This window comes from Microtus oregoni, unplaced genomic scaffold (genome assembly GCF_018167655.1).
Source record: "Microtus oregoni isolate MIOR12 unplaced genomic scaffold, Mior012 000021F_ref0000039, whole genome shotgun sequence".
Classification (NCBI taxonomy): Eukaryota; Metazoa; Chordata; class Mammalia; order Rodentia; family Cricetidae; genus Microtus; species Microtus oregoni.
Genome location: NW_024543080.1, coordinates 10477504 through 10493634, shown reverse-complemented (window position 1 = coordinate 10493634; position 16131 = coordinate 10477504). Strand labels below are relative to the sequence as shown.

Below are 16131 nucleotides of genomic sequence, written 5' to 3'. Positions count from 1 at the left end.
ACTTCCTAAATATAACCCTAGTAGTACAAACACTGAAAGCAGCAATTAATAAAAAGACCTCCTGAAGCTGAGAAGCTTAGGTAAAGCAAAAGACACAAACAAATGGCAGTCTATAGAATGGGAAAAGAGCGTCATCAAACCCACATCAGACAGTGGGTTGATCTCCAAAGTATACAAAGAACTCAAGAGACTGGTCACCAAAATAACAAATAATCCAATAAAAAATGGGTACAGACCTAAACAGGGAACTCTCAAGAGACGATCTAACATGACTGAAGAAAATTAAAGCAAACACTCAATATCTTTAGCCATTAGAGAAATGCAAATTAAAACAACAGTGAGATTCCATCTTAAACCTTTCAGAATGACAAAGATCAAAAACACTAATAACAGCTTATCATAGAGAGGTTGTGGGGTAAAGGGAACACTCCTGTGGGTGGCAGTGGAAACTGGTGCAGCTCCTTTGGAAATCAGTATGGTGATTTCTCAGAAAATTAGGAAACAACCTACCTCACGACCCAGCTGTTGGGTATGTACCCAAAGGATGTTCAATCATACCACAAAGACAGGTGCTCAACTATGTTCATAGCAGATTATTTGTCATAAAAGAAACTGGAAACAACCTAAATGCTCCTCGACCAAAGAATGGTTAAGAAAAATGTGGTATATTTTCACAATGGAGTACTACATGGAGAAAAAAAATGACATCTTGAAATTAGCAGGCAAATGGATGGATCTAGAAAACATCATTTTGAGTCAGGTAACCCATATTCAGAAAGACAAAAATAATATGTAATCACTCATAAATGGCTTTTAGACATAAAGCAAAGAAACCCCAGAGAACCTAGAGAACAAACGAGACTCTAAGAGAGACATACAGGGATCGAATACATGGGAAGTAGGAAGAGATAAGATCTTCTGAATAAATTGGGAGCGTGGGAATCATGGGAGAGGGTAAAAGTGGAGTGGGAAGAAAGGGAGTAAAGAAAATTATATAGCTCAGTAAAAACAATTAAAAAAACCAACCCCTCATAGGTGTGTCCTATAGCTTGGGCTTTAGTTAATTCCAAATGCACTCAAGTTGGCAATTAAGATTGGCCACCATACATGTTTTTGAAAACTATAGTTGATGAGGTGTTGATCTCTCTTTCTTTCTCATGTGATTGTGTGTATCTGAAGGGTGTCATTTGTTACTAGGTGGCCAGTATGTCTCTCTTATCTCTGTATCTAAGGGTTTCCCCCCGCCTCCTTCCCAGAGCTTATGGACATTCACACAAACATGCTAGGCTTCTATACATGATGGAAATTTGATCTAACTCCTAATTCTGGCGCAGTAAGTACTCTTAACCACTGAGCAATCTTCCCAGCACGTATTCATTATTTCAAAACATCTTCTATAGAAATATTGAAGTCACAGAATAAGTATGAAGAACAAGGGTAAATTATTTTATTTGTTAAAAGGGACATAGACATATTCACACGCACTTCTACACACTGCAACAGTGAAAACATACCTTTTTTGAGTTTTGTTTGTGATATCTAAACTTAAACTTGAAATCTTACATCTGCTCCCAAAGATTAATTATGATAATGAGGCAATTTTATTAATAATTTAATGGGTTAAGTGGAAACAAAATTCATTTCACAAAACAAGTAGTTTTTCAAAATTTATTTTTATTTTATGTGTTTGTATGTTGAGTCTGCATGTACATCCACCAGAAGCCAGAAGAGGATGAAAAACTCCATTGAACTGGTGTTACTGATGATCTTCTGGAAGAGGAGTTAGTGTTCCTAACTGCTGAGCCCATCTCTCCACTCCAAGTACTGTCTTGGTAGATCTTTAAAAAAAGGTTATTCAGAGGCTTTGTGCCCAGTGTGAGACAAGCACCCATACTGGTATCCCAAAGACGAATATGGGACCAGGATTTTTACAACTCCAATCTTGAACACTTTGCCTACACTTTACTACAAAGTCTACAATAAGCAAAATGAAAACTTCTTCAATACTTGCAAAACCATGTTGGTATCAATAATGGGCTTCTTAGTGATCTTGCATCCACAAACAACCTCTGAGACACCTTCATTCTCTGGGGGAGTTAGTGAGTTTGAAGTGTGAAATTGTATATTTTTATATGTGTGTGCTCATTTGTGATGTGGGGGGGGGACACCTATCATGGAAGCATATGGAATGTCAGAGTACAACCACCCGTGCTATTTTTCACCTTCCACACTTCATGAGGCAGGGTATCTTTTGCTGAGCAAAAGGCTAGTTGGCCTGAAAGTTTGCAATTCTGTCTCAGACTCAAATTTGGCTTGCTTACACTGGGCCTACAGGTGCTACTGGTTATAGCTTTGATATGGGTTCTGGGGATCCAAGCTAAAGGAGAAAGTCTTGACAGATCAGTACTTTACCCTTGGAGTTGTCACCTCAGCCATAGTGTTTTTGGCATAATTTTTAAACTATAAAAATGAATTTCTAAAATTCCTATGTGTACTCATGTTGGCTATTTTAATTCAATTGGGTTTATTTTTCAGTTTAATTTGAGGCATGAAGTATTATTAAGTGGAAAAATTGTTAATTCTCTGGGAGAAAAAAAAATCCCTAGAATTGACGAATAAGACTGAGAAGCTGTCTTGTCACAGGATGAAGGACCCTACCCCCACAGCCTCCCCTGCTGTGATGCACTGGAGGAGGTCCATGTGTCAGTCCTCCCCACTTCAGCTACTCCCTTTTCTTCTTCTTTCCAGATTTAGTAAATCTCTGGCAGCAAAAGAGGCAACACTTTGTGATGACGAACATCACAGTCAGCACACAGGCAAGCAGGAATCCAAGCACGTCCAGAGAGTGGTACTGGTACCAGGTGAGGTCATGTGCTGCCACACGAAGGTGCTTGGCTCCCTTGTGGCGCATGACATACTCAATCCAGAAGACGGCTCTGTCCAGGGGCTTCACAGGCTGGTTGTGGTGGATTCTTGATAGCCGCATGGCGTTCTCCTTATAGCTAAAGACATCAATATCAAAAGCCAACTAGTTTACTTAATTTCTTCAAGCTTAAGAAAATTTCTGGAAAGCATCATGAGACTCAGTAAATGCCACAGAGGAACACTAGCTACAGTGTGGTTTCTATTGGGACATGTTTGAAGGTTTGCCTGGAAGTTGGTATTTTCCAAGAAATTCTTTGCAAAACTAAATGGGAAATCATTTTGGGCAGGAAATCTTTCCAGCAGAGCAAATTATTAGTAAGCTGTCCCAGGCACCGTAAGGTAGGTGGCTAGACAAAATCTGAAGATGATTGCATTGATGCTTTTGAGAAGGCATTGTGTCTTTGAAACTCTTTGAAAACTCAATAAATATACCACTAATGGTGAAAAGTGGGTAAACTGACAAAAAGGGACATACTTTGCACAAGACGACATAAGATGTAGCTCATTGATAGCTTGCCTAGAATGCTTAAGGGTCTGAATTCCTCCCTTAGTACTTCTAAGAGAGACACAATCATAGTAATCATAGAAACAAGGATGCAGAGGATGTGGTAATTTTCAATTATTTTTTACATTTATTTATTCTAATTGTTTGTGTGCCATTGTGGGTGTGATATGTACCATGCAGCATGTGTGGAGGTCAGAGGAAAACATGTGTGAGTCTATTCTCTGCCTTTATAATGCCACTTTTGTGTGTAGAAGTCAGGACGACAGGCTGATCAATGGTAGAATGCTGTGGAGGAATTACTAATATAAGTGATTGCTGGAGTGTAATTTAGTACAGCAGCTACTAAAAGAGCATGAATTTCCTGAAAAATTACCCTGGTTTTAGCATTCTTACCATTAGGAATCTATTTAATGAAATAATACATAATATTTCAAAATGATAAGATAAGGCCCATGGTTTTTGCAGCACTGATCATGATAGTTAGGAACTGGAATTGACTGACATGCCCATAGTGAAATGATGGATAAATCAAATGAAAGCATATTTAATATTATTTAACAATTATAAAGAAGGAAATCTTCTTTTTACAATTACACTAAGTTGTACAAACTCGGCCCTAAATGAAAACACTGTCCATTCTCATCAGTGTGTGCAACCACAGAGTTGATTCCATAGAAGTAGAGAGTAGCAGAGTAGTAACTGGAGTCTAGGAAGGGAGACAGTGAGTGGAGAAAAAGAGAGGTCAGCTAATATATACGTCCTGCCACTGGCGAGCAGGATAGTGCTCTACAGTGAGTCCGTGACTAAACTACAAGTCACATGTCTTATTGTAACTGTGGAATGTGGAAGAGGAAACTTTTAGCATTGACAAAAAGAAAATTCTAAATGCTTAAGGAGATGGAAATGGTAAGTTATTTGATCATTACATATTATACATATATATACATATGCATATATATTCATAATTATTCTACTTTGGGCCATGAGTCAGAATTATTTATTGACTTGTAATATTTAGTACTTTTTAGGTTCATTATTCTGTTTGATTTTATCCTATTTGTGGCGATTGTGTCCTATCATTTAGCAAGAGAAAATGTTTTACATCATCCAATTAGTCTAACTAATTTCTTTTATAGTAAGTCTATGGGGATACTTGGTAGTTATGATTGACAGTAAAAGCTCATTCCACAGTGTAAAGTTAGTTTTTTGTTGTTGTTTTCAAACTCAGACTAAATATCAGAAGAATGCTACTGTAACCTTGGAAAGAACTTATCTGGACTAGTACCCACTTGAATAAATTCACTGTACTCACGAAGGGTCATTAGTGACTGTCTTCACTGCCTGGAGCAAATCTGTGCTGGACATTGTGAGAAAATCCACTCGAACCCCTGCTCCTTTGGTCTTCATGTGAACAACATTATCAAACTGGTCTCCAAACAAAGGAATGCCCACCACAGGGATCCCATGGTAGATCGCCTCATAGATGCCATTGGTGCCACCATGAGTAATAAAAGCTCTGGTTTTAGGGTGACCTGGCAAGGGGAGAAATTAAGGGCAAATTTTAAATAAAAGCCTGAGAAAGAAAATGAGAGGCAGAGGAGAAAGGCACAGAAAGGGAAAATATTCTCTAGACAACATTATTATACCATGGAACAGAACTGAATTCCTCCCATTTCTTTATCAACAGAGCACAGCAAGTCCACAGGGATTAAGTGAAGGTCACATAGAGTACATGGAATTTGGAAAGTAGAATGATTTTGTTCAATGGACAAAAAAAAAATGCAGGGATCCTTCCAAGTGGAGCAAACAACATATGCAACTTCAAGAGAATGTTCTCCTAAGAGAACAGTGTAACCCCTACTCTAGATGGGTTGGCTTCAAGCAGTAGGCGTAAGTGCTTGTTTTGATGGAATCAGACTGGGGACAATCATCATGCTTAGGAACGTTTCATGTTGTGGGGTCTTTGAGGGGAGCATGGTAAATTAGGCCTTCTAAATGAAAGAATACCATTCCCACTGGCATTTAAAACTGTCCTACTGTAGGGGAGAAGGTAGATGTTAAGTTATAGAAATAGGACATGGAGAGAAATTAGAAGTGACTTAAATGTATCTGAACAGTAATTAGCGTGGTGGTGACAAGGGATTCTCTCATCTCGAATGCTACTATACAGAATAATCACATCAGTTCTTTATCCATTTACCCAGGACTAGATCACAGTTGTCATAAATGCATTAGTGTGGACATCCCTCCTCCTGAGCAGCCATTCCTATGTCTCAGGCATCTCCTGATGCTTACCAAGAAGGTCATTCTGGGGAATCCATTTGTACAGCTGAGTGTTGGAGCCCAAGGTGTCTGGCTTCTTGCCTTCAAATCGCCAAAGAACCTGTGAAGATGAAGCTAGCTTCTTATTACTTAGGTCAAATGTCAAGTTCCTCCTGCTAGATTTCTGGAGAGATTAAGAATCAATGGAGATAAACCCTAGTCCGTAAGGGCCAGGCAGTGAAGACGGATGATGGGAACATGAAGAACTAGTAAAGGAAGGATGCAAGTCTTGCAGTTAGTCACATGCTTATCCAAGTTTCAGCATGGCACCTTAACATTTAGTCAACAGCAGGCTTAGACAATGTTAGGTCTGGCAATCTGAAGCAGTAGTTAAGAAATGTGTGAACTTAATTCCAGTTCAACAACCATCAAAGTTACTAATATATACCTGTTTTTTCCCCCAGGATATATTTATAACAGTTTTTATTTTTCAAATTCACTATAACTATTTGCCAATCATATTTGAGTTTGTACATTTATAATCCCTTAATCATAGGTATTTTATTAGTTTAGGCCTTTGAAGAGTGATTGTGTACATGATCACTTCAAGAGCATGTCCTTGAGTTACCACCTTTTCCACCATTAACAGGCTCAGTTCCTCAAGGTGGACTTGGCGGTTGGAAAATCCTGTTCTTCCTAGGTTTTGGATTAGCAGGAGAAACATATAGCATAGGCCCATTTTCAATGCAGGTGATCACATTTGTCCATGATTACACAGGAATGTAAATCTATGATACAAACTCCATTTTAAAATTTTGCATTTTATTCATTTTGTCTATTTTCCATTTATTGAAAAAAGATGTTCTCATCCATAAAATTTATTCTATTTATGGATTCCCATTGCAATTAGACCTTCATCCCTACGCCTCTCTTGTAAGCCGTCTCAGTGAGGATGCCACACCGAGGCACTGTATCTCACCTTCTGTGGAATCTGGGCAAGGCCTGCTGCAATCACGTTGGCTCTTTCTTCTGTTAGGGTACCCACCATGGACCCCAGGGAAAACACTACCACACCATGTTCTCCGGAAGACTGGACGAAGTCTTCTATTTCCTGTTGATGAAATATCAGCCCGTCACAAACAGCAGCAGCAATAAACAACCTGCATAAAAGCTGACACCAACACCCACAGGAAGAAACTGGGCAGCATTAGAAATGATCAGAGTAGTCGTTGCTTTAAAACTCTTCACAGCCACATATAAGATGTAAGTTGTAGTCAAGTGTACGGTTACAGCTCTCTGTGTTACACATACTCACACAAACAGTTCTTTTCATCTTGAAAGGCAAGATTTGTTGATATTTAATTCCAAGTTCTCTTTCTCCCTTCCTGGTCCTTTGGCCACCAAATACCTGCTTTCTGTTTCTGTTATTTTGACCATTCTAGGTAGTTCTCATAAAATTTTCTTATTTTAGTCTTGCTCATTAGCTATATATTTATCTATCTATCTATCTATTTATTTATTTTACTGCTTTTAAAGTCATACCATGTGTTTCTATACCCTAGGTTTTAATGTTTTAGTAATTGTTTTTATTTGCACACTCTATAATTTTTATCAGTAATTCTAGTGATATCTAGGTTGTTTATCCCTTTCTTAGTTACTGTTCAAATGTTGTGAGGACACACCATGATTAAGGAAACTTCTAAAAGAAAGCATTTCATTGGGAATTTGTTGAAAGTTTCAGATGGTTTGTCTGTGTGCATGATGGTGGGGAGCACCATGGCAGGCAGGCATGGTACTAGAACAGTAACCCAGAACTAAACCCGTACTATAAGAAGCAGACAGATAGAAAGAGGCCAAGCAGAGTTTGTGCTTCTCAAACCTCAAGGCCTAGGTCCAGTGACACATTTCTTCAACTAAGACATATTTCTGAATCCTTCCTAAACAGTTCACCAATTGGGAACCAAACTTTCAAGTATATGATCCTATGGGATCATTCTTATTCAACCCCCCTGGCATGCTTCCCTTCCTGAATAGTGCTGCCAAGAGCATCCTTGCATTACTATCATTGAAGTCCTTCGTTCAGTTCTTTTACATACATTCTCAGGAGTAGAACGCATGGATCACAAATCTATTACTAATTTTCTTACGACTGTGCATTATCTTTTTATTTGTGTTCTTTCTAACTGATGTCAGATTCATTGGAAAAAAATTTACTATGTGCTGTCAATTTATGTTACTGAAAATGTATGTGTAGTTATGTATGTATGGTCAGGGGTGTGTTCTCACTTGTGTGATTGCTCAAGAAAGAAAATAGAGCCATTGTGACGTGTGAAAATAAATGTTTCTTTGTTGACATTCCATCTATTTTCTCTCAAATCACTTTCTAAAGGAGTTGGTTTGTGGACCTTTCTCTATATTAGGTATTTGTTCATTCTTTTTATACTCAAATATAAGAAATTGTTTATCTAAAACAGAACCTTGCTGAATTAATTTAATCCAAATGATAGTCATACTCTTGTGATGGAATAGATACTGGCATTTCTACTGGCCACTTACTTATCTAATTCCTGTGTTTCTCTGAGTTTGACGAACATTCTGAAGGAATAAAAGATAATCACCCTATCTGAAAATGCAAAAACAAACAAACAAACAAACAAAACAAAATGAAGCAAACAAATGGGACTATACTTACCTTTGGCAGAGGCTTGGCAGGTCGGCAGTGGAGTCCTCCAACAAAATCAAAGTTTGGTAAGACAGGGTGAGGAAATTCTAAATCCCAGTAGGTTCGAATGAGCCATATATCTGCCTTCCCCATCATCTCAGCGAGTGTTGTGGGTTTTCCTGAAGAGGAATCGGGACAGCCAAGGTAGGACAGGTGAAAAAAATGTCAGGAGAAGATGAATATGCCAGGTAGTTCTCTGGAAATAATTTTGATAATGTAGCTGGGGTTGTTTAAAAGTGTATTGCTGGGCTAGAAAACATATAATTACATATATAACTATGCATCTATTTATCTTTATCTGTGTGTATAATGTTTGATACAAATTTGTAATATGTTTCTCATACTTATGTTTTGAGGTTTTCTGGTGTAGCCCAGTGTGGTTCTTGCATAACTATGTAGCCATAGTTGATCTTGAACTCCAAATGCTCTTCCTTCACAATGCTACTGCTGGGATTACAGGTGTGAGCTGCCACGCCCAGTGTAAAAATTCATGGGGATTCTTCTTTAGCACTTTATTTCAAGACAGAGTCTCACTGTTTAGTCCAAGATAAACTCAAAGGGAATTTTTGGTTATTCTTGTGTTTCTTGTCCTCATGCTGCTCTTGATTCATGATTGACTATGTAATAATCAGGCATGTATAAGTTTGCTTGCTGATAATAAAAGTAACAAGTCTTCAATATTGGAAAGATAGATGTTTGGTCATTAGATATATTTTAAAATACTGTAATTAGTAATCATTGTTTTTATACTTCAGTGGTAAACATTTTAAATACAATTTCAACCCTTCTAATAAAGAAAAAAATGTAAATTCTCCCAACCTTAAATTCATATATTTTCTGTGCTTCATATATATATATATATATATATATATATATATATATATATATATATAGTCAGTGTATTCACAGCTTTGAAGAAATTTAGCAGATGAAATAAAAAATATTTCAAATATTAAATGAGAAAACTAATGTACATAAACGGAAAAGTTCTCAAAGCTATTAATACCCCTAAGCTAGAAATACTTAGTAGTCTCTAGTTATATGTGTAAATCATGTGCACATGGAGTTTTTTTTTAAAAAGCTATTGTTTTAGCGACTATTGAAATAAATTAGGCGATAAAAGCATTTACAAGGAAAGCTCAATGAATTGAGTTCAGTCTCCATGCATGTTTGAACACCTGAATTGATATTGACAATCCAAATAAAGGTGGAAGTAAAACCTCATCTAATTTGAATCTGACACACACACACATACACATACACAGAGCACAAACTCCCCACCTATGAGACAAGTGTGCAATGCATACTCATGTTAATAATAGTAATGGTAGCAATGGAATGATCATGATGATGTCACCACACAAAACAACTTATGGTTTTAAAACATGAGTTATCATAAACACCTTCAGTAATGTAGCGGGATACCAGATTAACTTGAAAAAAATCAGTAGCCCTCCTTTACATAGTTGATAAATGGGCTAAGATAGAAATCTGAGAAACATCAACCTTCACAATAGCTACAAATAATATAAAAGATTTTGGAGTAACTCTAACCAAACAAGTGGAAGACCTGTATGACAAGAACTTTAAATCTTTGAAGAAAGAAATTGAAGAAACACCAGAAAATGGAAAGATCTCCCATGCTCTTGCGAAGGTAGAATTAACACTGTAAAAATGGATATCTCACCAAAAGCAATCTACAGATTCAATGCAATGTCCACCAAAATCCAAGCAAATTTTTTCACAGATCTTGAAAGAACAATGCTCAACTTCATATGGAAAAGCAAAAAAAACCCAGAATAGCCAAAACTATCCAGTACAATAAAGAAACTTCTGGAGGCATCACAATCTCTGACTTAAATCTCTACTGCAGAGCTACATTCCTGAAAATAGCCTGGTATTGGTATAAAACAGACAGGAAGACCAATGAAACCAAATAGAAGACCTGGATATCAATCAACATACATAGGAGCACCTGAGTTTTGACAAAGAAGAAAAAAATATAAAATGAAAAAAAGAAAGATATTCAACAAATGGTGCTGGAATAATTGGATATCAACATGCAGAAGAATGAAAGTAGATCCATATATATACCCAAGCACAAAACTGAAGTCCAAGTGGATCAAAGACCTTAACATAAAACCAACCACACTGAACCTCATAAAAGACAAAATGGGAGGCACACTTCAATGCATTGGCACAGGAGACCACTTCCTAAATATAACTTCAGCAGCACAGACACTGAGAGAAACAATTAATAAATTGGACCCTCTGAAACTAAGAAGCTTCTGTAAAGCAAAAAACACAGTCAACAAGATAAAATGGCAGCCTACAGAATGGGAAAAGATCTTCACCAACCCCACGTTGAACAGAGAGCTGATCTCCAAAGCATACAGAGAAGAAATTGGTCATCAAAAGAACAAATAATCCAATAAAAACTGGGGTACAGACCTAAACAAACAACTCTCAGCAGATGAATCTAAAATGGCTGAAAGACACTTAATGAAATGCTCAACATCCTTAGCCATCAGAGAAATGTAAATCAAAATAAATCTGAGATTCCATCTTACACCTGTAAGAAAAGACAAGATGAGAAACAATGATGACAACTTATGCTGGAGAGGTTGTGGGGTAAAGGGAACACTCCTCCATTGCTGGCGGGAGTACAAACTGGTACAGCCTCTTATACATATCAATATGGAAATTTCTCAGAAAATTAGGAAACAACCTACCTCAAGACCCAGCAATAACACTTTGGGTGTATGCCCAAAGGATGCTCCATCATACCACAAGGATATGAGCTCAGCTATGTTCACAGCATTATTATTTGTCATAGCCAGAACCTGCAAATAACCTAAATACCCCTCGACCAACAAATTGATAAGGAAAGTGTGGTACATTTACACAATGGAGTACTACACAGCAGAAAAAAATAAATGACATTGATGGGGAAGAGTCTTCTGTTTTGTGTTAATTTCATTGGTTAAATAGACTGCCTTAGCCCTTTAATAGGACAGAAAATTAGGTAGGCGAAGTAGACTGAACAGAATGCTGGGAGAAAGAAGCCTCTTCAGAGAGTCGCCATGATTCTCCCACTCCAGACAGACAAAGGTTAAGATCTTCCCTGGTAAGCAACCTCATGGGCTACACAGATTATTAGAAATGGGTTAGATCAATATGTAAGAGCTAGCCAATAAGAGGCTGAAACTAATGGGCCAAGCAGTGTTTAAAAGAATACAGTTTCTGTGTAATTATTTCGGGGCATAAGCTAGCCATGCGGCGGCCCGGTGCCAGGAATGTACCCCGCCGCTCTTATTACAACATGACATCTTGAAATTAGGGGATGAGTGAATGGATCTAGAAAACATCATCTTGACTAAGGTAAGAGATCCAGAAAGATAAATATGTACACACTCATAAGTGGCTTTTAGACATACAGCAAAGAATACCAGCCTATAAATCACATTCCCAGAGAAACTAGACAACACAGAGGACCCCAAGAGAGACATATATGGATCTAATCTACATGGGAAGGAGAAAAAGACAAGATATTCTGAGTAAATTGGGAGCATGGGAATCATGGGAGAGGGTCGTAGGGGAGGTGAGCAGAGAAGAATATATAGATCAATAAAAAAATTTAGAAAAATAAGAATAAAAACGAGAAGAAAAAACCACAAGTTAAAAAACTTGTTGATCTGTTACTTTTTAGAGAAATTCTCAAAGATTTGTTTTCTGTGTGTGCTTTTCTGAAGAGTCCCTTGCAAGTCATAGACAAGGCTCTGCAGTTGACATTGGGACCTAAGGTTTTCTACAACGCTTTGATTTTGGCAGAAAATTTCATAGTTTTTTTCATCATTTTACTTAGGAGAGAGAAATCCTTCTGTTGTCAATCCTGTTGCTTCAAGATCCTCTTCAATGACACAGCAAATTTTGAATGCAACAATCCCAGTTGACTATGGCACTTACCCAAGACTTCACTGTAAAACCGATTCCACCTCTTCTCGTTAAATGTTTGGAACCAAAAGTCAAAAGAAAGCATATAGATGAGATTTTGTACCCTCTCCATGAATGTCATTCGATCACTCAATTCTGACATAGCAACAGGCACATAGGAAGGAGGCAGTGGCAGTCCTCCACTGTACTTCTCATGTGTGGAGCCAGGGAAGAATCGCAGACTGTAAACAAGTGGTATCTTGAGAATCTCAGCCAGCAGGTCACCGCAGGGTATGAAGGGATCTGCTACTATGACATCAAAGCTTGAATTTTGTAGTTTTGTCATGAGTTCCTTGTTAAAAACTACATCTTTGCAGAGACTTTCAAAATAGTTTGAATCTTCCCAAACCACTTCTTGCAACAATACAAAGTATCCCCAAAATGATTGCTTTGGCAGCTCATAAACACATTTTCTGATTGATTCCATGTAAAGTGCCGCCACATCAGCCAGGGAAGTGGATGAAGGGTATGTCTCAAATTCAATAGCAGATGTGTCTCCAACCTTATAAGAAAGGGAGGCTGAGGGTATCAGAACTGTCACTTCATGGCCCTTCTTCACAAGTTCATCCAGGATTGTCCTTAAGTTGAGCCAATGACTGTATTCCATTGGCCATACCAGCACCTTCCCAGCATTCCCAGATCCAAAGAAGCCACTCAGCTGTAGCAGGAGCAGGGCTGCTGTCATTTTCACAGACATCTTGGGTAAGCTCAGAGTTGCTCTTCAAATGGTGATTTGCAGGTCTTATATACAACTCTATATCTATAGAAAGAGCAATAATTAGTTAAAATGTAACTTTTGCCCCCTAAAGCTAATACACATGAGACAGTCATAGTCTCAGGATGACAAGTGCAAAATCCAGGAGGTACATGTGAACATCTGAAAAGACTACCGATTCTCAGTGACTTTGATTGTATAACATACTTGGAGAACAGAGGAAAGTAAGCTCTCCCCTCTCCTCTTTCTCCCTCTAGTTGCATCCTTGATAGAAACTTGCAGTAAAGTAGTATTTGTTGTGTCACGGTTTTTAAATATCACAGTTCAGGGTGTCTCCATATGAATGTTGGCAATAGCAATCATTTATCATATTATTTAATGATTTCAAATAAATGGTTCAGAGGTCTATAGCATAACCTCCAAATATACATTATACAATATAATTATAAACACTGTATTGAAAATTAGAGATGGTTTTATCCTAGATAGAAACCCTGTTATTTCAGCTTTTCCGTTGGTTACAACTCTGGCCAACCAGAAATCTGTTTTCTTGTAACTAGTCATGCTGGCAGGAGTGAATATAATCTGAGACACTTCTGCTTCCCTCTGTGACTATCAGAGTACAGAAAGAAAAGATGCCCAAACTTAGAATTTTTCTGGTGACCTTCTGCTGGGAGAAGAAATGTCTGCTGCCTTGGGGGCACCCAGGAGAAATCTGTGTTCAAAGGCCATTTACATGCTAGGTAAACTAAGGCTTTTGTAGAGCCTTTGGAACTAGGGTAATATTGGGCAAGAGACCACATAACGGCTGTACTGCTTAGCTATGCTTATGTCTTGTCTGAATCTCAAAGATGGAGTTGGTTATGGGTGACTGTCTCTCCTCCTAAAGTGATCACAATTAATAAATCTGCTTTTTTCTAGATTTCACAATTAATTTGACTCCTTTGTTTGGCTAATTTAGGTGTGTGTGGTGTGTGTGTGTGTGTGTGTGTGTGTGTGTGTGTGTGTGTGTAACTGTCTTGTTGAGACACACAGGCTGTGACCCCTTAGTCATGTACATCTTTGCTTTCTTATTTTCAGGTTTTCATGTAGCTGATATAAAATTCCTGGTGCTTTGTTGGCTTTGATGCTTGTAAGGCTTTAAAGTGCTGTTATGTTATAGGAGGTAGAGAAGGTTCTGTTATGTGATGTTAAATCTATTTTGTAACAGTACGTCCACACTTCGTCATTTCTAAGTTGATAGCCTTATTCTCACTTTTGACTACTAATCAATACTTTTTACTAATATTCATGTTCCATCTCTTTTTCCTCTTCTACATTTTGATCTAAACCCTTTTCTAAGTCCACGAATCTTTTACAGACATCACCACGAACATAACCCCTTGTTTGCAAGATATCATTAGGAAAAGACTGAGTGCCTCTCTGCTTAAGCTCCAGGGCTGTGCTAAGGACAGCACAAACAAAACATGAAATCCGGTGAACTATGAGCTCTGCCTCAGAGATCAAATGCAAGAGGACTTAGAGAGCTGGGAGAAAAACAGGCAAAGTAAAAAAAAAAAAAAAAACAGTTCACGTTCTGTGCAGAACCGATTTTATCCTGACCTGTGTTCTCTGGGAGCCCCGAAGTGGGCAAGATGACAGAGTTGCTCCTGAGTGGGCAGCGAAGAACGGGACACCCAATGGAACTCCTGGCCAGTCCTGGGATAAGTATGAAAGTGGGTGCAGCAGGGAGCCCGGGAGCTGGGCAGGCAGGAAGCTTGGGCGGAAACTTTTGGCAGGACCTCGCGGGAGTTTAACAAGCTGGGGCGGGGACCTCAAAATGGGGATCCACCCTGCTTGCTGCTATGTCCCTGTCCTGGTTGCATGTAAAGTGTTCATGTGGGTTTATTCTTACTTGTCTTTGATATGTAACTACTGGAGCAGAATGCTCAGGATCTTTAAAGTCTGCGGAAGTGGCAGACCTGTTTCCAAGGAGCTGCTTGGGTTGCCATTCACAACACAGTACAGCTGTCTCCTGATGTCTCCCCTTGCCTGTTATTATCTTGTTGTTTTTTGGGCTGAGTCTGAATGACGTTAAGCATAATGATGCTGAACATACTTCTATATGTGTATTGGCCACCTGCAGTTATTTCATGGATAATGTCTATTCAGATCCTTGGATCATCTCTCCTCCTCTTTTTCCTCCTCCTTCTCCTCCTTTTCCTCCTCGTCCTCTTCCTCCTTCTTTCTTTTTGGTATTTGACTTTCAAATGCATTCTCCAGGTTTACAATATATTTCCCAGGTTTGTGATTTGTCTTTTCAGTACTTTTAATGTTTTTTATTTTTTTTTCTTTTTTTTTTTAATTGAGAAAAGGAAAAAAAAACAAGTTTCCACCTCCTCCCAGCCTCCCATTTCCCTCCCCCTCATCCCCCCCTACGCCCCCTCCTCCCACCCTTCTCCCCCTCCCCCCACTCCTTTCCCCCTCCCTCTCCAGTCCAAAGAGCAGTCAGGGTTTTCTGCCCTGTGGTAAGACCTAGGACCTCCCACCTCCGTCCATATCTAGGAAGGTGAACATCCAAACTGGCTGGGCTTTTAATGTTTTTTTGATGAAAGAAGTTTTCGTTTTAATGAGTCCTATTAATGAAACTTACCTTAGCTGCTTCTCTGTATTTGAGGTCAACAGAAAAACAAATTTCAAATTCAGTAATAAATATATTTTCACACCTTTATTAATATCTTATATTTATAATTCTTAGCTTTACTTCTTAAAGCACTTTAATTGATCATTTGTATATATTCATTTGAATATGATCATTTAAGAGGTAGAGACACCTGAATGTGGGTGACAGTTCTACGGCTTGGGCAATCTGTATGCCCACTGCAATGAGAACAAAATTTTTTCTTATTGCCTGAACGAGTTTATTTCCCAACATTAGGAATCCTAGACATACATACATATACATATATATGTATATTATATGTGTAAAACGAATTATCTATCTATCTATCTATCTATCTATCTTATATC

At 38.2% G+C, this 16131-nt stretch overlaps 1 protein-coding gene across 1 annotated transcript; it reads right to left on the bottom strand.

Moving 5' to 3' along the window:
* Positions 1-1654: 1654 nt before the first annotated feature.
* LOC121460705 (UDP-glucuronosyltransferase 2B31-like) lies at positions 1655-14891 on the bottom strand. Its single transcript, XM_041671155.1, has 7 exons — positions 14725-14891; positions 12381-13167; positions 8385-8533; positions 6672-6803; positions 5726-5813; positions 4743-4962; positions 1655-3002 (listed from the first exon to the last, which is right to left on the bottom strand). Exons 2-7 carry the CDS (start codon positions 13102-13104, stop codon positions 2723-2725), a joined length of 1593 nt encoding a protein of 530 aa, XP_041527089.1. The 5' UTR covers positions 13105-13167; positions 14725-14891; the 3' UTR covers positions 1655-2722.
* Positions 14892-16131: the final 1240 nt, after the last annotated feature.

Coding starts and splice junctions, on each gene's coding strand:
- LOC121460705 (XM_041671155.1), bottom strand. CDS start 13,104: ATGTCTGTGAAAATGACAGCAGCCCTGCTCCTGCTACAGCTGAGTGGC. Junction 8,534..12,380: donor GTTTTACAGTGAAGTCTTGG/GTAAGTGCCATA, acceptor ATTCCTCTTCAG/GAAAACCCACAACACTCGCT. Junction 5,814..6,671: donor TTGCCCAGATTCCACAGAAG/GTGAGATACAGT, acceptor TCATCTTCACAG/GTTCTTTGGCGATTTGAAGG.